The 24,313-nt window shown below is 39.4% G+C and overlaps 1 protein-coding gene across 3 annotated transcripts; it reads left to right on the top strand.

Annotated features, from left to right (window-relative positions):
• The first annotated feature begins 800 nt into the window (after window positions 1-800).
• Window positions 801-22,340, top strand: TMEM62 (transmembrane protein 62). 3 transcript variants are annotated; one of them, XM_051622459.1, is made up of 14 exons: window positions 801-1,423; window positions 4,548-4,659; window positions 5,765-5,902; window positions 7,020-7,065; window positions 7,793-7,934; window positions 9,702-9,826; window positions 9,980-10,102; window positions 10,928-11,083; window positions 12,526-12,685; window positions 14,314-14,427; window positions 15,363-15,447; window positions 17,011-17,115; window positions 17,968-18,086; window positions 18,978-22,340. In XM_051622459.1, exons 1-14 carry the CDS (start codon window positions 1,262-1,264, stop codon window positions 19,302-19,304), a joined length of 1,914 nt encoding a protein of 637 aa, XP_051478419.1. In that variant the 5' UTR covers window positions 801-1,261; the 3' UTR covers window positions 19,305-22,340. The 3 variants fall into 3 exon arrangements, with proteins under 3 accessions (XP_051478419.1, XP_051478420.1, XP_051478421.1); XM_051622460.1 differs by lacking the exon at window positions 4,548-4,659 and having other exon boundaries at window positions 1,357-1,423; XM_051622461.1 differs by lacking the exons at window positions 801-1,423; window positions 4,548-4,659; window positions 7,020-7,065 and having other exon boundaries at window positions 5,684-5,902.
• Window positions 22,341-24,313: the final 1,973 nt, after the last annotated feature.

Raw genomic sequence — 24,313 nt, forward strand, 5'->3', positions numbered from 1 at the left:
TGAAGCTTGGCAGTTCTGCTAAAGCCACAATAAAATGGTAGAGCTCCAGAAAGAAATCGAGCAAACCCTGGTTTTCCAGATAACCTCCCGAGGTTACCGGGATTACTCATTGCTTACTGTTGATTTAAAAGCAGTTGTGTGGGATGTTCTTTGCAGGGAAAAGGAAGCAGACAAGCAAGGTAGAAAGCAGCTGAAAAAAACCAAAGCAAATATACATTAGGTCCCACAAAAGAACAGCTAAATTACCAAGAATATCTGAAAACAGGTGTAATGTATTAACAAAACACAACAGATCTGAAAAGTATTTTTCTTGACCAATGCTAAAAATTAAACCTCTTTGTTGTATGACAAATTACATGGGAAGAGTTGAGATAATGAAAATTAAGCAGTACTGAATTAGAAACTTCTCTCTGGAAAGTTGAGAATACTACATTAAATAGCAGAGAAAAGAGCGATGCAAAGTGACAGAAGCTTTTTCAGCTGAACTTACACTTAAAATGGTAAGAAAAAAAACTCAACATCAAGTGCAGCTGCAACTAGGGAAGCAGAGAATGGATAACAAAGAATAATTTACCAATTATGAAGATGTATGGTTGCTATAGCAAGGCTGTAAGTGGCGTCTATGAAAAAAATACATGTGCATAACACAAGAAAAAGACATTTTTGTATGTCAAGAGTAAAAAGAGCCAGTTGTCTAGATGCGCATGCAAGTATAATTGTAACTACTGATGGGGGGGTGAGGGCGGACGCGCTGCCGCTGGAAGGAAGCAGAGCGAGACACTGATCCCTCCAGCGCCGTTTTTGTGTCCCGAGCGTCCCTGACCGAGGACGTGGCCGGACGCCTCCCTGCCGGGCACAGCTCACCCCAGTAACGAAAACAGCTCAAGGACTAATGCCGACCGGGCGTTGCAAATGACGTTTAGGCCCCTTTTAGCCTTTTAGGCATTTCCAGGCACCCCCGCGGCCGGGGCCGGTGCGGGAGAGGCCACGCTCAGAACGCAGCGGCCTGGAGCCGCTCCCAGCGGACCGGCGGCAGCGGCCGGGAAGCTTCGGGAGGCTCCCAGGGCCTCGCCAGATAGAGCCGCCGACAGAGGAGGAGTGCCCACCTCCTCCCCACGCCGGCTCCGCTCCGCCGGGCCGAGCAGGGCCGAGCGGCGGGGGGGGCCGGCACACGGAAGTGCTGGGTGCTGCGGCGGGCGGGAGCGGCCGCCCGGGGCGGGCAGGAGCGGCCGCCCGGGGCCGGGGGGCAGCGCGGCCGAGGATGCTGAAGCTGGCTCTGGGGCTGCTGGCAGCCACCGCCGTGGCGCTGCTGCTGGACTGGTACGCGCCGTCCGAGGGGCTGCGGCCGCCGGGCCGGGGCCGCCGGCAGGCCCCGCAGCCCGCCCCCGGGGCAGAGGCCGGCAGCCTGTTGTGGGTGGTGCAGGTGAGTGGGGCCGGGGCCCGGCGGGGGACGGAGGGGCCCCCTCCTGGGGCTGCGCGGCGGCGGGGGCCGCGGGGCCAGCCCCGCCGGGCGGGCAGGGAGCTCTCTGCCGGGAGCGGTCCCCAGGCTCGCAGCCGCGCTGCGTTCCGGGTCTCCGGACGGTTGGCTGGGATACCTAACGGATGAGATCTGCGTGGTAGGAGTGGGTAATTCAAACCCAAGTTACCATTACGCTGTCCTGTGTATTGCAGCAGTACCCGGTACGGTGTTACCTAGTATCCCGGTGAGAAACGCGGACTCTGCCTGCCCCTTTCCCCTTCCAAAAGTGTGTGGCTGAGGAAAGAGTCACACGGATGACGAGCAGTAGGAAGGACCAGGCCAATGCAGAAGTGATGTCTGTTGGGCTAAAGGGACATGGCTTTGTTTTCAGGTTGAACCTAAGAGCCACATTATCCTGGCGTTGCCTTGGAAGGAAACTGTCGTGTCTGGGTGTTCTGTGACCTTTTTGCTGACTCTTCCCCCCAGAGCATTCCTGGAGCACTTAGTGTATAACTAAGGGCAGGCTGCTTACATATTTGCAGGTAATCAACAGCTGAGATGTCAGGGGGTTGCAAGCAGTTCCTTGTAGCTAAAAGGCTGCTTTTACTATTACACTTTTCCTCTCAAACTCAAGGATACTTTGCCTATACGGATTACCTGCAGGCTGTGCCCTTAGTGCATAAGATGCCCTATTATTAGTTCTGTTGTTCTCTCCAGTTGTTACGCATTTTGAAAGTCCATGTTCCCAGTAACTTTTCATAAAGTGACTTTAGGCCTATCTTTACTGCAGAACAGGTTTCAAGCTAAGAGATATGTTTGAATTACTGTAGATAAAGCCCCTACCCTGAGCTGCTATCTCGAGGAGAATCAACTACAGCAGCAGGTAACAGCTGTGGAGCAATGCTGACAAAGCAGCATGTACAGCTCCATATTCTCTTGCCGTTTTCTGTGGTTGTGTTACTTCAAATGGAGTTCTCCCAAGCATAGGTCATAGCACAGCTAATTTGAGACTTGGCTTTATTTTCAAGTGGTTATATTCTCGTTCAGACGTGGCCTTTAACAGCTGCTTTATCGTTGACCTAAGTTGGAAATTAATCAAGCACTAGATCCAGTGTTGTGCTTGATGGTTGTGGGAAACAGGCTTCAGGCTCCCTGGTGACTCCATAGGTCTAGCCCGGGTCACTGGATAGAGCTGAACATGATCAGTTCTACCCCCCGCAGTTCCTGCCTAGTTTTTGCTCCCATCCACAGGACTGTCTCTTCTGAAACCAAACTAAATTGCAATCTTTCTGCTGCAATCTTTCTGCTACAATCTTGTATTTATGATTTTTTTCACCTTTCTTAAAGTAGAACTTTCTTACCCATACTGCTATGATGCAATGAGAGTGGCCAAGTATCCACATCAGTCAGGGGGAGGGGAAAGAGAGAAGAAATGCAGCAAGAGGTATTTTATCTACATTTTTTGAAATGAAAAATAATTTTTAAAAATTGCAAGCTTTTCCTCTTTTTCATTGACTTTCCTTTTATTGAGACGTCCTTTGAAGTTAACAAAAACAAACAAAAAAAAACCAGGCAAAGCTCCACTCCCAAGATTTTATTATTTCATGGTTTTTAGTGGTGACAGAAACTTAGTACCAGGACACTGTAACTTTTAAAAATTACCAGAAAAGCCTTTTGTGAATCTTGAACTCTTATCACAGTAGAGGAAAAAAGTAGGAAGATGTTTGTAGAAAACCAAGCTTCCCAACCACTGTCTACTAAAAGGCTGGGAATTTACATTCCCCATAATTATTGATATAACAAGAGTAAGGTTTCATGTAAGACTATTTGCTAAAGAATCTGGGGATAGCAACAATGGAAGTTTTTGTTTTCTCTGATTGATGAGATAGATGAATTGCAAATCCACAGGCTGAAGAGAAGCAAAATAAGATGTTGTGTCCTTGTCAATGATTAAATTAGGTTTGATGTATTGAAGTAGTTTTACTGTGCACTTTGATTCACACTAGTTCAAATGTATATAAAAGAATGAAGTTAAGGTTATTTCTGATCCAATTCTAGGAATTTTAGCATCCAACTCTAGGCAATAGTTCCATATAAGCAAATGGGGAATCTTCCTAAGCAGAATTAAAAAATTATATTCAGGCAATGTTGTCTACGTATTCAAATGACTGAATTAAGTAGGAGCTAAGGCATTTTGTCCCTAAGGTATTTTATCTGGATTTTTCATAAAGGAAAAAGCATCAGAAGAGCCAGGTTTATTAAATTTAATGTGAAAGTTAATGGCTTTTCTTCCTCAGTCAGTGGTACTGTCAGATGGTCATGAGCATCAAATACCTTTTTAATAAACGGAGGATAATATATTAACTGGTTGACTGAAGTGGAGTGGAAGCTGGAATTGAAAGCATACACCCAAGCTGTTTTTTGGACAGACCTGAAAACCCACAATATTTATAAATAAATAAATAATTTTTCTTATTCTCCCCATCCCACCCCATAAGGCTTTTCTGATGAGAGGGCTTTGACTGTTTGGTTCAGAAATGAACAGCATCTTTTACAAGGCGATCTTTGCCTCCATGAAGGCACATGGAATGGGATCTAAACACACTCAGCTCCATTAAAATGTATGGGTATAAGATTAGAAAACCTTTCACCAGCTACTGGAAGTGTCAAATCAGGTATGAAGTTAGTTACCAGTATGCTTCAAGTCCTAGGTAACTTTAACCTATTCTTGCTTTGCAGAACTACTTAGTATTCTCTCTTACATCAAGATCACTGGATTGCACCAGAGTCAACAGGCCACTTAGAGCCATTAAAGCTTACTGTAGATAGCTAAATATTTCCTCATTTTATGCCTCTAGAGTTAAAGACATTTCAGTGATGTAAATGTGGTTTTAGGGGTTAGAGATGCAATACCATATGCTTGCTCTGCTGTTGTTTCCCCGCCTAGTCATCCACTTGTTTCTGCCTATATCACTTATTCTGCTCTGAATCACTATGCTGTTATCTTGCATTCTTATGTACTTTGCAGAACAAGCTGGGCAGCAATAACCCTCTGCTTGGGACAGTGTTTAATTTTTATTTTTTGCAGGTGTCAGATATTCATATCAGTAGATTTTGGGATCCCAAACGAACTTCTGACTTTGAAAAATTCTGTTCTGAAACAATTGATATAATTCAGCCAGTACTTGTTCTAGCAACAGGTAAGCAGTTCAGAAGTGTGAATTTTCTGTTCATTGTGCTGTCAAAGGAAGACCAAATAAGCAAAACTTTAGGATCTCAAGAGAGAACTTGAAAAACTTAAGGTAACTTCAGAGATAAAAACGGAATTGCAGCTGAAGATTGACTGCTAGAAGCAGAAGATAATAACTTCTCAACTTGAGAGAACTGATTTTTGTTAAATGTCTTGAGTCTTACAGTGAGTTTAGTGTGCATTATACATTACAAAGACATAATAATGCAATATAGCTATTTTTTTTCCAATACTTGTCACTACATCTTGGTCCTTGCTCTCAGCCTCCTTCCTTCGTGTCTTTCTGGTAGTCATGCTACATAATTTTTTGTATTTGAAATGACAGAAGTGAACAATGTCTCTGATTAGCCATTAAGAGCCAATTCCTCTTTCAGAACAATCCCTGCTCATTTGTATAAAATTAATTTGTGGATTAACATCAGATTTCATTGCTGGTTTCCTTTTGAACACATCATATCAAGACAGGTGAGATAAGGTGTGCCATTTCAGTTGATGACTTGCTGGTGCTATTGAAATGGATTAAGTTTTGGACAGCAAATCAAAGAGACTTTGGGCCACTACTATATGCAAGGCTTTAGAATCTTAATGCTGGACTTTTTTTCCTACAGTTACTTATCTGCTGCTTGCTTTTTAGGTTAAAAGTTCAGACATAGTTAGCATTCATCTTTTAACTAGCAGTGCAGGGAGGCATTACTGTATGAACAGAAATGGGAATGGTTTGAGCTTTTAATTGGAGCTTGGGGGGATACAAAGCTTCTATGACTAGAATCTTCAGGTATAATGAATGCCTAACAATTTTCTTAAATTTGGTGTGGCATTAGTAAACATGCTGCAGTGATGTGGTTGATAGATGTTTGAACAAAATGCCACATCTGCATGAGAAGGCATTTATCCTTATAGTAATCTCTCGGAGCAGGTGACAGGAATGTCCAGATTGCACACAGGAGGCCTCCAGCCACTTACACAAAGAGACTTGGATTGCATGTTTGCCTAGTTACAGCATTTGTGTGAGCTGTGTAGGCCCCTAGCTAAATCACACCTTTGTACCCTTCCAGGTGACCTGACAGATGCTAAGACAAGAGATATACTGGGATCTGGACAGATAGAAGTGGAATGGAAAACTTACCAGTCAATCCTGAAGAGATCAAGGGTCATGGAAAAAACGAAGTGGATAGACATCAAAGGAAATCATGGTAAGAAGGAAATTAAACATCTCTTTCTTTCTTGTGATTACAGAGCTGATTTAGGCAAGTTAGACTTTAGAGGTGAAGGGTTAGTACTTACTAGCATGTTAGTGGTGGTTATAAGCCAGTAGAAGGGCTTGCCATCCCTGTCTCTGCTCTTTCGAGGGCACACTTTGTTTACAGACAATTACTGGAGTTTTAGTGCCAGAGAAGTAAGAGTCTTCATTTATTGGTTTTGCCTGGAAAGTGGTAGAATGTAGCTTCAGATGTTAAGTTTCCAGATCATTGGTTTATATACCCCATCTTTTAATGGGCAGACTGTAACCTTACCCTACTGAAGAAATTGATTCCACTTACTTTTCAGAGACCTCTCCCCACAGCTTTCAGTGAAAAAGTATCACATGTTCAGTAATTAAAGGAAATTTGGTTTCTTTTGAATAGAAAGAACTCATGAAGTTTGTACACATCATAGTTGTCCCTATATTCAAGCAATAAAACACAAGCTAACAACCTTGCAGGCCTTATCAGCCAACTGTTTCAGGAAGGGCAAAACTAGAAAGCCTAACACTGGGAAAAAAGAAGTGCATGTTTTGTCAAATACAGCCCATATATGACATTTTACTCCCATTTCCTTACCAGGCTTCTGTTACCAACCTTAATGGAGAAGTGGACCCTAGTTGCAGTACAGAGCTCCCCAAGTTGCTCTCTCTGTTTTACCCAGGCTATTCTCTGCTGCTGTTGCTGCTTTATGTTCCTTGAATGAATTAGGTCTTACAGAGAATGCACCAAATCCAAAAAGCTTCTGTAAAGCTTTATGGCCAAAGTGGAGACACATGGTTAGCTTTCAGCCACTAAATGGCAATTTACATTCCCACCATAACTTTATCTTTGAATTTAAACTTAAATGAGAAAGCTATTCCATATTAGGTCAACTGCATCAAGTATATAATGTCTTCTGTGTGCAGTTAGGCAGTCTACTTGTCAATTATGCATTTAAAAAAAAGCTCTTCAGTGCCAGCTGAGACTGCTTTATCTAAACATTTGGAAATAAAATACAGATCAATGTACAAATCAATGATCAATATAATCTGAAAGTTTCTTCATTTCCTTTTTCTCTCCAATACAGATTCATTCAACATTCCACACCTGGATAGTGTTCAGAATTATTACAGGTACTTTTATTTACCATACAGATGTCATTATATTCAAGGTCAAACTTTTAAAACAATATTTTGTTTTCAGTTATCACATATATGCTTTTTCACTGACTTTTCTATAGTCTGGGATCATATTTACTATTCCCTCTGTCTTTTCCATTGCCAGTTAGTAGTGCAGAATAGATTGAGAAAATAGAGAATTCTTTGTTAGAGATCTCTTAAGGGATGAGAGGTAAGAAGTCTCTGCAAAGCAGTGGAGACAAGACTTCATGTCCCTGATATTTCTAGAGAAGCAAGGAAATATGTTTTTGAAAAATTCTTTCTGATACCACAATAAACACAAGACAATAGTTTGTTTTTCCTTTGCAGATCTCCTTTAATTAAGAGTCATACAAGATCCTACTGTCCTGTCATCTTGCCTATCTGTTTTGTAGTTTATGCTGCTGGCCTATTCTTTATCCGTAAAAAAACTACCAAGTTGCTCAGGGAAAGCATATTTATGCTAACGTTTTTTTAAATGTTTGAGCACCAGCCTGCTGCTTGTCTTAACACACAACCCATGTAATGCATCTTCTTTAAAGTACAGACTTCTCAATGCCATTGATTTTTAAGAAGAGACTTTATTGCAGTGACAAGATGGAGCTAGAGCTAATGCAAGAAATTTTGCACTTGTACTATGCAGGTAATTTTTGTCTTTGATGCAAACTTTCCTAACAGCAATCTTTCCATTTTATTTTGGCAGGAAATACTCTTCTTGGCATAAAGATGGCTCTTTCCATTACATTCACACCACCTCTTTTGGGAACTATTCATTCATCTGTGTGGATGCCACACTCAACCCAGGCCCTAAGAGACCCTTCAATTTCTTTGGCATTTTAAACACGGTATTTTATAAGTCTTGGCATTCCATTTTACTGGCTGGTGTACTTCTATAGTGGTTTGGGGGGGTGTTTTTGTTTGGTTGGGTTTTTTTAAAGAATTGCCTGAAAGATTTGTGTTCATCTAAGCGTCTTTACAATTTTATGCATATGGGACATTGAGAAAAATGAATGTTGCTTAATGTAGAGTATCTTAGACATTTTAAGAACACTGACAATAGTTTCTAAGTGTTTAGCTAGACCTGAAAGATCATTTCCTTATATGCTGTAAAGCTTAAACAATAATAAGTCTTTCTAATTTCACTCATTTTTGCTTTGTTAGATGCTTTTTTTCATTAAAATTACGGATGAGAGAGTTGCACTTGTCAATGCAGTAATGTGAATGATAATGTTACAGAGAAATGTATAATTTATCAAAGTGAGATCTGATCTTCTGAGACCATAAAAATTATGTGGTATTGTTTTGAAAGAATAACATTAATCCCAATGTTTAAATCAAATATCAGCTTAGATAACATCTTGCTTCCCTTTGATTATTTTATTTCTTTGTAGTTTGTTGGTATGCTATTACTCTTGAGATACTCTTCTCAAGTGTTGGCAGAGAGTCACTGTGTTGTGGTAAACAGACGGCTGTGATAACGGCCTCAATGAAAAGTACAATATTTTCCCTCTAATCTTGTCTAAAGGAGGCTCAACGTTAATTAAGTGTTTGTAAAGCGCTTGGTGATACTTAGATGAAGAGTAATGTAGGTGTGACAAGTACTGTTCTCATTGTTCACTGTAATCTATAGTGGGTGCAGCAGATCTGCAGACAAACTCTCGAGGAGCTAAGTGCAGTTGAGTCTAGAGCTCCTGTCCTTGGAGTCAAGCGTTTGCTTGCAAATTACCTAGCAGCAGGAGTCCACAGAGCATCATCTGTAGATTTCTGCACAAAAGTGATGGTAAAAATAGATACCCGTAACTTTGTTAAGAACTACATTTCTGCCAGGAGTTTGAAAAGTGAATTAATTTGTATCCATTATTTGATATGTATATCTTAGGTAAAAACATACTTAAAGCCCAAATACATAAAGGCAAAGGAACTATAATTTCACTTAATAAACACGTTACATGATACTGAATCAATTTTTCTTTTAATTACCTTTATTTCTGCTTCCTTTATTCATGCCTTTCAGCGTTTCTTTACAAGTTGGAGGGAAAAGCATATATTGGTTGATTTAATATTGGAAGTCAAACAAGTAAAGGAGAGAAATGTTACCTGTTGTGTAAAGAGTAGTATTTTCAAGATTCAGCATCATAGTTCATCCAGTTAAATGATTGATACATACAGTACACAGTTCTGTGGTCTGTTGTGCCCATAAAAGGCCACCTAGCAACTCAAGAGGTAGTAGGGAGGATAATTGTAAGGTAAGGATGTCTTAAAAGCAACTCAAGCCTGTCATCTTTGACAATATAAATGAGCAATAGAAAGGATAGCAATATAATTTACCAACATTTATCTTTATATTGCACTTTTCCTGTGTTCAGTCACAAGGAAGGTGTTTAGTGCCTTGTTTTCTCTTTCTTTTTCTAACACTGGATTTTAGGGAGATGCCTAGTGGTACAGTTTGTTCATGCACAGGTCTCTGAAGCAACTGAGAGTATTCTCTGTTAAAAAAGGATGAATTACATTCTCTGTTAGTTTCTTTCTGCTTTCCTTTTGCTATTCTTTTCAAATAGCTTGAACATTTAACAGATTTGTTTCTTTGTCTTTCAAACACCTGTCCATTTCAGAATCATATGGAAGAGCTATCTTTGATGGCAACAGAAAGTCTGCACAGCAATCATACTATCTGGTTTGGCCATTTTCCCACCTCAACAATCATCTCCCCAGCCCCAGGAATACGAACATTAATGAGGTAAGATCTTTCTCTTTTTTTTTTTTCCTCTATTTTTTGAATCTGAAGTACATTTCTTACCTCTTTTCATGCTTGTCTGCCACTTCTTAGGTTTTCTGCAGTGGTATTTCCTTCCCATCCCAAATAATTACCATTTCTACGTTCTTTTATTAGTTCTGCCACAGCCTATTTATGTGGCCATCTCCATACATTGGGTGGGCTGATGCCAGCCTTGCACAGTCAACACCGTGGTGGCACTCTGGAACTTGAACTGGGAGACTGGAAGGATAATAGGAAGTAAGTAAGCTCTATGTGAGCAAATTATTATATGGAGCCTACCTTTTAATGCTTTTTGGAGAATTTGAAAGAAGTATTAGATCTTCTGAGCTGCTTAGTACTATTAATGCTTTTGAAAAATGTCTCTGTGTGTAAGTTTGGGATTTTTTTCCCTGTACCAACAGTGTGCTAATAAAGAAAGTATTTTTTTATTCATTCTTGATATTCAGAAATTAAAGAAGATTCCTAAATGTCTATTTAGTATACGTTTCAACATATACTAAATTCAACATCACTACTTCACTGCTTCACAGCATCACTGCCCATGCTCTGCACCAGCTGTTAGAGTTTTAGAGACAAAAATAGTCTACCTGAGAAATGTTACCTAAGCAGCATAGGAAAGAGAGTCTGATGCTACACGGATTGTTTAGTACTATATTAGCTTGTATTCTTCAGTATTCCTAAGAAAGATACTTGTTTCCATACAGGAAGAGAGCACACTGGGGTCTTTGTCCCTAACTAGAGTACCTACCCAGACACTGTAGTAATGTACATTGTATTTGATTTAATATAATGTTCATCTATTTGATTCATGTGTAAAATTTAGTAGATCTTGGCTTTTGGAATTTTGAGTGGTGTTTCAGTGATTTTTAGTGAACCAAATTAACTTGATCAGAGGTTACCAGCTCTACAGTTAATACAGTAGAGTTGGCTGATACAGGATCAACTACAGAGAGAATAAATGGAAAATAAATCAATCAAGTTCTGTTTAGGAACTTGAGAAGCATGGGAATCAGCTGTCATGCAGTAGTTGGTATCAGCAGCATTTTTTTCCTGTCGCTGCAGGTACCGGATCCTTGCATTTGATCATGACCTCCTGAGCTTCGCAGACCTTAACTTTGAAGAATGGCCCGTAGTTCTCATCACCAATCCCAAATCCTTCCTTTACAGCAGTTCTGCTCATGAGCCACTAGTGAAAATTCTTCATTCCACTCATATCAGGTACCCTGTAATCTCTTAATTTCACAATATTTAACTGTATTTTAATAGTTGGGGCCTTTCTTGGTTATAATGTACATCTGTATTTTATATGGATATACACAAAGACTTTTTTTTAAATGTGTGTGTCCACTGTTCTCAGAATTCACTTTTATCTGGAAGATTGTTCCTGAGAGATCACTTTATATCATATCTGTGATAAAAGGAGATTATATAGTAGTAATTCATGTTTGTTTTATTTATGCAGTTATTTTCCCTAAAGTCAATTGAACTTTTTTATGTAACCAAAGCTGGCAGAGTTAGATTAACATGTAATCTGTGTTATTGATCACACATGTTCATGTTGCCTCTGCTGATTGCAGGATTTTGTCTATGTATTTTTCTAAGTGTTTTCTCTGTATTCTTTGGACTTCTTAGTCTCTTGTGTTTTCAGTTTTACATCCCTTGTGTTAAAACATCTTAAGCTTCTGCCAATTTTCACGTGTTTAAATCTCTCCATCTTTCCATTTCTGCTTTTTCTATTTTTTATTCTCGTTTGTATTTCAAATTTCTGTGTCCTTTCCAATATCTTAGATTTGCTGTTAGACTAATATGCCTTAAATATATGAGTATATTGCATACATGCAATATATGCAACACAAAGTTTGTCACACTTTTCAGTTCATAAGCAGTGTCCAACTAAGTCTACCTACTTTTCCATTTACTATTTGGAACCTTATCTGAACATTCTTATTATATTAAATATATGAACTGGTAGAATCATTCACTATAACTATATGAGACTCCTTTATTTGACTGAAACACACTCTGGAATGTGCTTTGTATTACCAGAAATGAAAGACATTATATGTGCAATATACTGAGTATCTCTGTTTCACTGCCAAGTGATACTAGATTTGTTGGTATCTTAGATCTGTAAAACCAGTCTTGCAGTCCACTCCATTTCTCATAACCACTCAGACTTTGCAACTGATCTTTTATATTCTGACTAGCAAAAAGGTAAAGAACAAGAACAACAAAAAACCCAAATAACAAAAAAAACCCATCAAACCAAGTAACAACAACAGAAGAAAAATATAACGTTGCATCCAACAACAAAGGACTTCAGAGACTCTGATGGCAATTTTTAATTAAGACATCAACAAGCATTTGATTATGCATGTGTATGTAACGATCACACTTGTTTTAGGAAATGTTTTGACAGGAAGAGTTGAACAGCCCAGTTTTCTATCCTATTCTTCTGCATATATCATACAGAACTTCTCTTTTTAACTGCAGGAAAGAGCTACCATGTTACCATTGTCTTACAGATATTTCACTGTTTTAATTTCTGAACTCTTAACTACAAGGGAGCATAATCTTTAGGGACTTCTCTTCAGGAAGTAATAAGAAATCTGCAAGTCCCGTAACAAAGCTGTTTATTTTGTTGTTTATTCACTCCTTAGAATTCTGGCCTTCTCTCCTTCTGTCATTACCTCTGTCAAAGTCTATATAGACAGAGTTCACTTGGGGAATGCATATCAGGTGTCTGGCCCTCTCTATGTACTGAGGTGGAGCCCGCAAAACTACAGTCAAGGGTTCCATCACATAGATGTGTCTGTCCAGGTAAGGTACCTCTTGGCATTCTTTGTATTGAATTTTTATTGTGTCATGTCTGCTTCATCACCCTTCTGCATGATACAGATTTCCTTTCATATTTGTCTGATTACAAAAAACAAAGGGTTTATTAAATGAAAAGAGCACTGACTGCTGAGCACTAAAATATTCATGAAGCATCTGGAAAAAAAAAAGATTCTTACTATTCATGAGAAATACAGTAAGACATGGCAGAAGAGCAAGCAGTTGGTCAAAATAAATAATTTTGTTTAACATGCAACAATTATCTTTTAAGATTGTCTTGGAAAAAAATAATTGGGCTTGATAAAGGAAAATAGGAAATAGCATCGTGTTAGTTAAAAAGGCAAAAGAACTGGATCTGGAAAGTAATGCTGTCTTTGATTACTCTATTTGAAGCTCTTTTCATTATCTCTTTTAGACTGACAGTGAATACACTTTCTGTTTCCTAGAACATCAGAACTAACTGGTATTAGATTAGTGGGTGAAAAAATATTTTTCAGTGAATGCTTCTATTCTCGGTACTATCTTTTATCTTTGTACCTTCAAGTGGCCTTCAAAGAACTTGATCAGATTGTTCTAACATCATGCTCATTTGCACAATAGTAATGGGAAAGTCAGCTTTGTCCTGCTTGGTGGAACCCAGCTAGGCATTCTTTCTCACAGGACAAGAGCAATAGTGTTTTTTTTCTAATGTAATGGCCTTTCTGTAGTACCAGTGTTCTACCTCCTCACTCATTACCCATTTTCATGATGCTTTACTTGGGAAAGCTGCATTTTATAAGTGGTTTGGTTTTAGATTATTTTTTTTTAATGATGATGAAAGCCTGTGCACAAAACTGAGTAACATTTGAAGAGGGTTATACAGGCTTGCATAGCAATAGTTTGTTTGCAAATACATGCTTGTTACCAGATAACTCAGTGGGAGTTTTAAAAAATTAATTTCTTTTCCCCTTCAGTCATAAATCACTGTTACGTCTAGTAATTGAATTGTTTGGGGAAATGTAGGAGGAAGAAGCATTAGCTTGAGTTAGGTACCTGGAGAAAATGTGAATACTCAATTGCTGTACATACTTTCTGGGATTGTTCAAATACTGTCTCAGCTGTAATTACACTAAACATACTGCATCCTTTACTATAAATAAACCATTTATTATGTACTGAAAATGTGAGTGTTAGACATGCAGAAATACCGAACTGTTGAATAAATGTAGGACTGTTAGTATCAGTTTCTAGCAAATACACCAGAAAAGAGTCTGCACAAAAAAGCCTCAGAATATCTTAAGATGGGCTACTATCTAAAAGTGAGCTTTCAGAAAACAAGTTGTGGTGGTGGCCAGTAAATACTCATTGTTTTCTACAACTTGCTGAATCTCTGAAAAGATCTGCTTCAAATGTAGCACTTCCAGATTACGATCTCATCATCGACAATTTGCTTGAAACTAAAAGTTGACAATAAATAATTATTTGTAGGTGGAAATATTTGATACAGGAGTATGCCAGACATGTATGCATCAACTAAATCTTTCCAGAAAAGCTGCAGTGGTAATTAGCAACTTTAACTAGATATTTTGTGCACTACTGGTATCTAATTGCTCTCTTACTTCATATCAATCTAGGATACTTCAGGAAGAACCAGTACGCAAAGTCACGTATTTGCTTTGGATGAAAACTTGTCTCTTAGATTTAGCTTTTGGCCATCTGTTATTCTTCTTACTGACCACTATGTTCTAGTAAGTACTTTCAGCAAAACAGCTGTTATTCTCTCTTGGTTTCCCCAGAGACTGCAGGAGACATTTTCACAATTCCTGGTAGAACTGAATGCACTTTTTCCAGATACGACTCTTGGAATTTCACAAATATTTCAAGTTTCCTTTCTCAAGTTGCACGCTTCAAATGTGAATGTGCAGCAAGGGTTAATGAAAACGATTGACTTCTTGGATTTAGCCACAATTGTCCATTTTTCAGCACAGCTATACACACATTTTGTGCAAGCCAGAAATGCAAAAGAAGCTACAGAAGATAGTAAAAAAAGCAAATATTAAATCAAAGAAAACTTCCGTCTGATCTGCTGCAATATGTATACTGGCAAGAATGCTGGAAGAAGTCTCAAATCAGCTACTGACATTATAACTAGCTCTAGCAAAGAGGGAGGCAAAATTCCCATTGACTTCAGTAAGTTCCAGGTCCTACCCAGAAGTGTTACAGCTCAGTGCATGCAAAGAAGGCATGTCATATTTATTTAGGTGCACTATAGAACAATGGAGGAAAGTCCACATGGCTGTATCATAATTGGCTCAAAGTTTTGTTAATCATTAACTGGTATTCTCCACAGTGTCTTGAACTCAGGTCTGTTCAGTACAGCACTCAGATAATGTTTTACAAAGGAAATATGTTTACACTTTTTCAGTGGATGTGTCTTACAAACCCCAAACTTGGAAGATGGAGGTCTATCACTTTCAGCCAATACAACTGAATTAATGTCAGTAAGATTCAAGTCAGATAACTCAGAAACTCTTGAGTTTCTGCTTTACTCTTCAGTTCAATGATGACATCAAGTTCTGAATATGATTCAGATAGAAATCTCTCTATCATTTTATCAGTGTCCATGAGGCTCAAAGGCAGCTACTACTCCAGGGCTGGCTCAGAGTTCAAACTGTCTTTTCAGGCTCGTGTGCTCTTTGGACTGATTGTGCTGATTCAGATTGCCTTGCTCATTATTTTCAGATACCTCCAAAAACCAGCACTCAAAGGTATGAACCAATGTTTGTCTGTAGTTTTTAGAGGATTACGAATTTCCCTACACTTTTTTTTACTATTTATTTTTATCCTAACAATATAAAAATAATTGCACTGTTCATCACCATATGCATTTTGCATCTAGCACTGTAGGATTTGATTTGGTTCTCAGAATCTGCTGTTTTGGTTTTAAGGGGACCTAGAAAACCTCCAATATCTCAAAACAAAGTAAATTAAAAGAAACAAAAAAAAATTTGGTATCTTTGTTTAAGTTAATTGAAGTCTAAAAGTTTCATTTTAATTTTCTCACTGGAGTATCCAATGTATGGGGAAAATAATGTTTTGTTTTAGTTCTGTGTGTGTGCCTGTTTCACTACAGCCCACACAGAATTCTCTGTCACCTGAGTGGAGAAACAGATTCCCTTCTACAAAAAAGCATTTTTGTTAATCTTTGAAAATAACATGAACAAGCTTGTTTCTTTCTCAAAATATTATTAACACCAGTTCTGTCATAACATGATATTTTGTTTGTGATAAATCCGTTAAATGCAAATTAATACTATTAAGCTCATAGTGTTTATCCTTTAAACAATTGTTTGAACCACACCTTACTAAGGAGATTTTCCTGGACACCACCTCCCTTCCTGTTCATGTCAGTGTGTGTCCCCTCCTTTATACTCAAAATCACGTAGCATCTTGAGGTAACTACAGCAAGTGCTTACATAGAAAAATAATAGTTTTTTCAGTTGTCTTTATGGAACTGAGCAGCTGAAAATGAAAAGAGCTGGTAGCACCCTTTGATCAGCTTGGTCTCTGTAGACCACAACAAATATTTTACAAGTCAGTGAACAAATTTGATAGTGCTGTCGATTTCCAAAGGTTGGATTTGCCCTCTGGGAGCTAATGCTTTGTGAGAAGGGCAGCCACATAATAGGTGGAACTCTAAAAGCTAACTCTTAAAAGTTCTCTCAATCTATGAATTATCTGCTTCAGTTAGAAAATTAATATTGCATTTTTAAAAAAATATATATAAATATGTAACATCACACGCTTGTCAGAAGGCTGCCATTTTAACACCTAGCCTTCGTTTTACCTGAGTTGCTATCAGATCTCAGCAAGCAGATTTAATCAAAAGACAATCCAGTTAATCTAGTGTGTGCTGCCCTGACTTTTCAGGTTTGCAGTTACTCTTTTGAATCTCTTACTTTTCAATTAATGTGAACTTTTTCCATGTTTTTCATTCTAGCTAACTTCATTTTCTGGGTATAGAATGGTCGTTCAGTTTTATTTACATACAGTAAGTGTATTCATTTAGGATGGCAGCCTTTTCCTCCTGTTTTTAACATAGATTTTTCTATTTGCAGTTCCTTACTTTCAGTTGTCACAGTAATAGTAGAAATGCATTCCCTTGCATTTGTTCTGTAGACATAACAAATTATTTTTATATGTTTTTAATAGAATGAGTAAATAATGTGCAGATTTGTTTCCAAAAGACCAGTGTGTATATATATGTGTGTGTTTGTGTGTGGTGCAACCTAAATCAAGTGTATTTTTCTTAAATGTTGTCTCTTTTTTAGAAAAGCCAGGATTACTTACTCTGACCTCATATTCCCTTCATGTCTTCAGTAAAATAAACACCTTCTATTACTCAATTCTGGTTCTGAATTTATACACCATTCTGGGTAAGTAACCTAGAGTACTGGAGGACATTAATTAGTATTTTTAAATTACATATTAGATGCTGATGAAAAATGAGGCTTCTAACATCTTGGAGAACAGGGAAAATCTACTCAAGTTAGAAAATCTATGTGGAACTTGAAAAGTTAATATCCAAAGAGACTAAAGGTTTCTTTGTTACAGCTGAACTTAGAAGCCCTAGAACTAATTAAACATTTAAATTTTTTAATTACTCTGAAAGCAAAGTGAGTATTTTTAAATTTAATTTTGTTTTCACTTATTTAAGTAAGATCTGGGTGTATCGTGGTGTAAAACAAATATATGGAATGTACATTTCACATGACATCACCAAGACATCTCGGCTCTGATGATAACAATTTTAGGTTATTTTTCCTCTGATCATACATTACTAAAACAGCTACTTTCTTGGCAGTCAGTCTATCATGTGTAATAGTACTGCCTGCCTGTATTGACTTCTAAGATGAGCCAAACTGGAATTGTTTATGACTGTGTCTTTCATATGACTTAATGTAATGCTGGGAAAAGGCCAGCATTTGAAAGGATCCATCTTTTCACTTTTATCATAAGGAAAATGTTATATTTGGCATTGGAAATTATCATGGAGATAAAACCAACTTAGAAGTCTTTCCATTGCATGCAACAGGTCACAGGAGTGTTCATCAGGTTGCTGTTTGTTGAAGGTGAAAACATTAGACTCATTACTATAAACAAACAACAAAAGTAATTTTCCCCAGTTAACTACTTTGTGCTCAGAAGTACAAAGGGCCATGTGAAAGAGGGCCATGTCAATACGGTATTTTCTGATGGTGCTGTGTGTTTGGTTTCCTCTCTTTCAGGACCATGGTTTATAGGTGAACTGATAGATGGCCATGTGGGGGCCTGTTTTTCCTTCGGAGTGTTTGTTGGTGGTTCCTTCTTACACGGAGGTCTGACCTTTGTGGTTGGAATTTTACAGGTACATAGTTATAAAAATTAAGGTTCACAAACTGCCTTCTTCTGGGAATTTCTTCTATTTTTTTTATAGTTTTATAAAGAAAGGAGCCTTGGAAGAATAGGGAAGAATAGTAGCCATGCCTGACTGCAACAGGTATTTCTTACCTTTCTGCAAATTTAAATAGCAGAAATTAAGGAGGTTGTCCATTATTTTCTGAAACTTCTCTTCCTCTGATGTTGCTTTGGACTCCCTACATATCTGGATTAGAGGCCATCTCTAAATATTTACCACTCTATTATTTAAATTTGTCCTTGGCTCAGGCACAGGTTGCAGTGACTAAGGAAAAGGAACTAAATGGCCAGGACAGCCCTTGTACACTGACTAAATAACCCTTCAGATCAGCAGGTGTCCCTCCCTAAGCACACAGGAGTCCAGTTTTTCCAGCAGTCTGACCTGGCTGCCCTCTGGTTTTCTCAGCTGCTGTTAGTCTAAAGGAGAGGGTGTAGTTCCTTGGCATTTAAGACAGACCAAGCTAGTGTTGCCTCCATCATGGTCCCTCCCTTTCGTCTGACACCACAGTGAGCAGGTCAGAGAGCTAAACTGACATAAGCACCTTCCATTTTTACTGTGCTAGTATTTTGCCAAGTCTAGCTGCCTGAACAAGCCCCAAGAAAGGTTAGATGCATGTCAGTGCCTCCCACTGTAAGGGAGTGAGCAGGAATGCTTGGCCTGGGACTGAGGCACAGGCAGCCACAGAGTTCTACCAGCTGCAGGGTCTTGAGATTCCATCTCTGGGAATTGCACTCAGCAATGGGACAGTTTTATATGCTCTTATCTTTTTATGCCCTCATGGATGTTACTCAGAACATTTGGCTCACTCCTCATCTTACTTGTGTCTGCTCTTCCTTTTAGATGTTGTTTTTCAACCTGCCATTAATGGCCTATCTGTGCTGGTGCCTGTTGCAGCGATGCCATGGTCACAGCTTCTGCTCTCACCTCCATCGCGTCGGACGCCTCACAGCTGTGCTTGTCCACCTGGCAATGGCCCTCCTCCTGGCCTGGCAGGTCTATTCCTGCTATTTCCTGCAGCGAACCTATGGGACTTTGGCTTTCTTCCTCTCCCCGATGAGAATGTGGTTGGTGGTGCTGACCTCAGCTCTGATTTATAAAACCTGGACGCTGAAATCATCTGAGCTCAGATCTTACATAGTAGAAATGAAAAACTGTCAGAGCTCATGAAGTACAATATAAATATTCAAAGTTCTGACTTAAAAACTGTCAAGGCACAGCCTATAGTTTTGTGATTCTGTGCAGCCCAACCATTAGGTGGGAAGCTCTGAAGCAGTACCTGCATTGCTACAGAGCTGTATTAAAGAGGAAATGTATAACAATATGTATTATATATTTCTATTGTATTATACATATACAATATACTGTATAATACATATTATATGTATTTCCTTTCAATGGTAGTGGATGGCAGTGGTGGGAACAGCTGTGTGAGGTGTGAACAGGTGGATTATCTGCTGAGCCTGGTGGCAGAGATATGAGAGGAGGCAGAAAGGTTAAGGAGCATCAGGGAGGCAGACTGGTGGAGCAATGCTCTGCCCTCCCTGAGACAGAACAGCCACCAGAAGGAACCCAAGATCAAGGGGACCCCATTTCCTCCCCTCACCAGGCAGATGGCAGTAGTTTAAACAAGAGGAGTGAATGGAGGCAAATCCACCCTCCGGGCTGCAGGCAAACCTCCTCCTTGCCCATCTCACCTTCCCGGGTGCCTCTGTACAACAGGTATGAGGCTCTGGATGTGGAAGGCCAGTCAATGCATAATGGTTCATCTACACCAGAGGTGTCACTGAAGTCAGAAAGGCCTATCCCCCATATCATGACCACTTCCAATAGGAAGAAAAGATGGGTTATAGTGACTCCCTTCTGAGGGGAACAGAGGGTCCAATATGCTGGACAGACCCTCCTCTTAGGGAAGTTTGCTGCCTCCCTGGGGCCCAGGTTACAAACATTGCTAGGAAACCTCCTAGCCTGGTGCAGCCCTTGGACTATTACCCATTACCGATCTTCCATGTGGGTGGTGATGAAGCTGTAGTCCAAGAGCAATCAAGATACTTCAGGGTCTTTGGATGGATGGTTGGTGAGAGAAGCTGAGGCACAGGTTATTTTTTCCTCTCTCCTTTCAGTTGTGGGCATAGGAAGAAATAGATGGACCCAGTCTAAAAATACATGGCTCCATGGCTGGTGTCACCACCACAATTTTGGGTTTTTTGATTATGGGATGGTCTACATGGCAGGCTTGATGGCATCAGATGAGATTCACCTTTCTCAAAGGGAGAAGAGGGTCTTTGCTCAGGAGCCTGTGGGACTCATTGACAGATTTGAAAGGGGAGAGGGATAACACCAGGCTTCCCTCTGATAAGCTGTGGGATGACATGCCAAGGTTAGTGCGCCCTCAGCCTGTTGTTTGGAGATGTGCTGGACACAACTGCAGCACATTCAGTCTTATGGAGATAAGCAACAGGCTCCTGAGGTAATAAGAGCCAATAGGGAAGCACTGGAGAAATACATCAAAGGAATTCCAGCCACTCCAGTCTATAAGTCACCTTCACCAGGAGCCCAGCTTAAATGTCTCTGTGCAAATGCATGCAGCATGGGGAATAAACAAGAGGAGTTAGAGTCATGGGCATGCCTGCAGGGCTATGACCTGATTGGCATCACTGAGACATGGTGGGATGACTCCTATGGCTGGAGTGTTGGAATGGGAAGATACAGGCTCTTAAGGAAAGATAGGCAGGGGAGACAAGGAGGGGTTGTCGCCCTCTACATCAATGAACAGCTGGAGTCCATGGAGCTCTGCCTAGGGATGGATGAGGAGCTGACCAACAACTTACGGGTCAGGATTATAGGAAGGGCAGGGACAGGGGACATTATAGTAGGGGTCTGCTACAGGCCACCGAATCAGGAAGATGGAGTGGATGAGATGCTTTATAGACAGATAGGAGTAGCCTCATGTTCACAAGCCCTGCTTCTCATGGGACCACCCTGCTATCTGTTGGAGGGATGACACAGCAGGGCATAAGCAATCCAGGAGGTTCCTGGAATGTGTTGAAGATGACCTCCTCCAGGTGAAAGAGGAGCCAATGAGGAGTGGTTGGCTAATTAACACTCCCTCTGGGAGGAAACAGTTCTGTTTTCCACTGCCATGGTTGCCAGTTTTCCCACACTTGACCAGTGAAAGGACAGTGAATGATCAATGTTGCTGGGATTCAGAGTTTGGCTTTAAAGAAAAGAATGGAGACAATGTCCTCAGGATGGGAGAGCCTGAAGGATGGGAGAGCCTGAAGGAATCGTGTGGTCTGATGCCTATATGGTCTGTAAGTGATGGGGTCAAGGCTGTATATCTGGGTCTCAGTCAAATGCACCAAAGAGTGACCTAGGAAAACTCACTTGTTTCCAGTTTTTCTAAGTCTAAAAATGATAGAACAGTTACATTTATGAAGAATGTAATGATCCAGAGCCAAGACAGCTGAGGTGCCTTTATCTATAAAGTGAGAACACTGGTCAGAATCACAAGACTACTGAGTGGAACATTTAAAATAATTTAGATAATTTTAAAGTAACTTATTTATGCCTCCTTGAGAAAAAGGAGAGGTAACTTATTTATAGCACCTTGGAAAAAAAACAGCAGTGATTGTGGTATAACACAAAGAAAAATAAATTGAATTGCAAGAAAATATTGATTACAATTATGACTTTTTGTTATTTCTAAAATATGAGTTTTCCTATTCCTTAATTCCTGTTCCTCAGTGATTGAAGATACAATAGGAAAAAGAGTAACAGCTCTGATATGCATAATTTAAATACACTGTTAAGAGAATACAGAATTTAATTTCTTGCTACATAAAAAAAAAAGCTGTTAGAAAATCAAAGTGGCAGGGCACAATGTTTACGTGTGAAAACATTACTGAAAAAATTAATAAAACTCATATTTTGCAATGAAATTATGTTTATGTGATCAGGAAGCATAAGAAGTGGCAATGAAGTATTTCATATCTATACCCTGTGACAAGACCCTGTTCTGAAATTGGACTATTTTTTTTATTGTTGTGGTGATGGTAGCAGTTCATTGCAATGTAATCTAATCTCCATGTAATCAAATTTCTATGGACTTAAAAATATGACAGTCTGTCAAATAATTCCTTTTTGGCTCCTTGGGATGTGTTTGGTAGATGGATGGAATTCTGTCAAGAAACATTCAGTGCTCTTCTTAGTATCATGAGCAAAGATGTTTTATTGGTAGCTGTGCGACCCCTGGATTCAAGGACTCAAATAAGAATCACATGCTCTGAAACATGGTTGATGTGTGAATTGGTAAGTGTGTGGGAATGATATAATAAATATGGAGGTCAAGGGACCATCCTACTGCCTTGGTGTCACAGTGAAGAGCACACTGCAGAAACGTAGAACTCCACCCTGCATAGGAAGCACCTCTAAGCTCACACTCTACAGATAGAGCTATTGCAGATTTTGTTGCCTAACAGAAAAGTGCAGCTTACCTTGTCTCACATTAATTCAGATTTTCTCCTTAAGCAGTTTTCCAGTATTCTAAAACTTTAGCAGGAATATATCAACTTTCCTTCTTGAGCTGTAGGTGAACTGTATGCTTTAATACAGGAAGACTTTACTTAAGTCTTTTCTTCTTAAAAGTTTGTTAATTCTTTATATCAGAGGAGGCTGAAAGTTGCTAGAAGCACAGATTAGAAGAGAGCTTCTAATTTAGCTGTCCTTATCATATAGGCAAGTGGTTGCTAACAATGAGTAAGAAAAATTATATATAATTTTCTCTGTTAAAATTTAAACAAAATTTATTCATTTTATAAAGTGAAGCCCATTTTCCTGAACACATCTCTGGTCACTTAAATGAACCAGTGATAACTGGAGAAACCTCTGACAACTAGGAAGATAGGACAAATCTGCAAGCCACCCTGTACAGAAAACTGCATTTGCTCCTCTGCTGGCCTGTGGTACCCAGAAGAACTAGTCAACACAGTGTGTTGAAGACAGACATTCCAGTGACAACAGGCCCTGTGTTGTTCTGATAAATTGCCTGGGTTTGGTCCTCTTTCAAAATTAAGCTCTTCTGCTCACCAAAAGGCAGCATTTCTACTGAGAAGGTAACACAATACCCTACTGTAATGGATTTTAGCATTTACAGCAATGGGCATCAGTGTAAGATCTCTCATAGTGTTACGTGGTTTATGACCCGTTTTTCCAGCTTATGGATTGAAAAGGTTTTATTTATTAACTCCTTTACTTGACCAGAAGCAAATGCCTTTCCTATTCACTACTTCTGACATACAGTTTTCTTTTAGAATAGTAGTGTATGGCTGTTTCAGGGTAACCAAGAGAGTATAGAGGCCTTCTGAAGAGTGTTCATTAGGAGGACATGCAGAGCTACAAGAAGCGAGCAAAGCAAGTGCAGAATTGTGGAACCAGACTGCCCAAGTGCTTTATGAATGGGCAGTGGACATCAGTATAATCTGTGACAAATCAATATTTCAAAGCTTGTTTAAAATACTTTGCAGGGTTTGTTGGCTTGGTTTGTCTGGATTTTGGTTTGTTGGAGTTTTTTTAATTTGCATGGAGGAGCTCATTTAATATACTTAATTCCCATTTGAAACTACTCTAAAAGGACACTTGAAGTTATTAATTAGAAAGAAAAATTCTGACAATGTCTTTCAAATACATTTTGGGTTTTTTTAAGTCTCTTTTTAAAAAAGCATGTGTAGTTTTTCATGCTACTGTTTACTTATGATGGAATTTTTGTGTTCATTGGTGAATTACATCCAAGATGCTGTGAAATACGTAACAAATTAGGAAAAAGAGAGACTGGTTTATATGCGTTACTCTCAGTGCTCTGTGGGCTGAGCAAAACTTACAGAGGGAAGCTCCCAGGAGAATGCCATTGCCATGCATAATTTCCTATAAATGTCAGCAATGAAAGCCTGTCCTATTCAGTGATCCCAATAAAGAGATCCTGGTATTCAGTGTAGTGGAAAATGCAAGGCTAGAGGCAGAGAGAGGCTTTTTTCTGTGTGTTTTTCCCACTCTCTAACCATACAGAAATAAAATAAAATACAAAAACCCCACGTTAAAACAGTTCCAAAAGTTCAAAGGACCCCTTTCTGGAGCTGGCTGAGGCAAAGGTGAGAGACAGCTGCCTGCAAGGCACTGAAGTC

Source organism: Apus apus, chromosome 5 (genome assembly GCF_020740795.1).
Source record: "Apus apus isolate bApuApu2 chromosome 5, bApuApu2.pri.cur, whole genome shotgun sequence".
Taxonomy (NCBI): Eukaryota; Metazoa; Chordata; class Aves; order Apodiformes; family Apodidae; genus Apus; species Apus apus.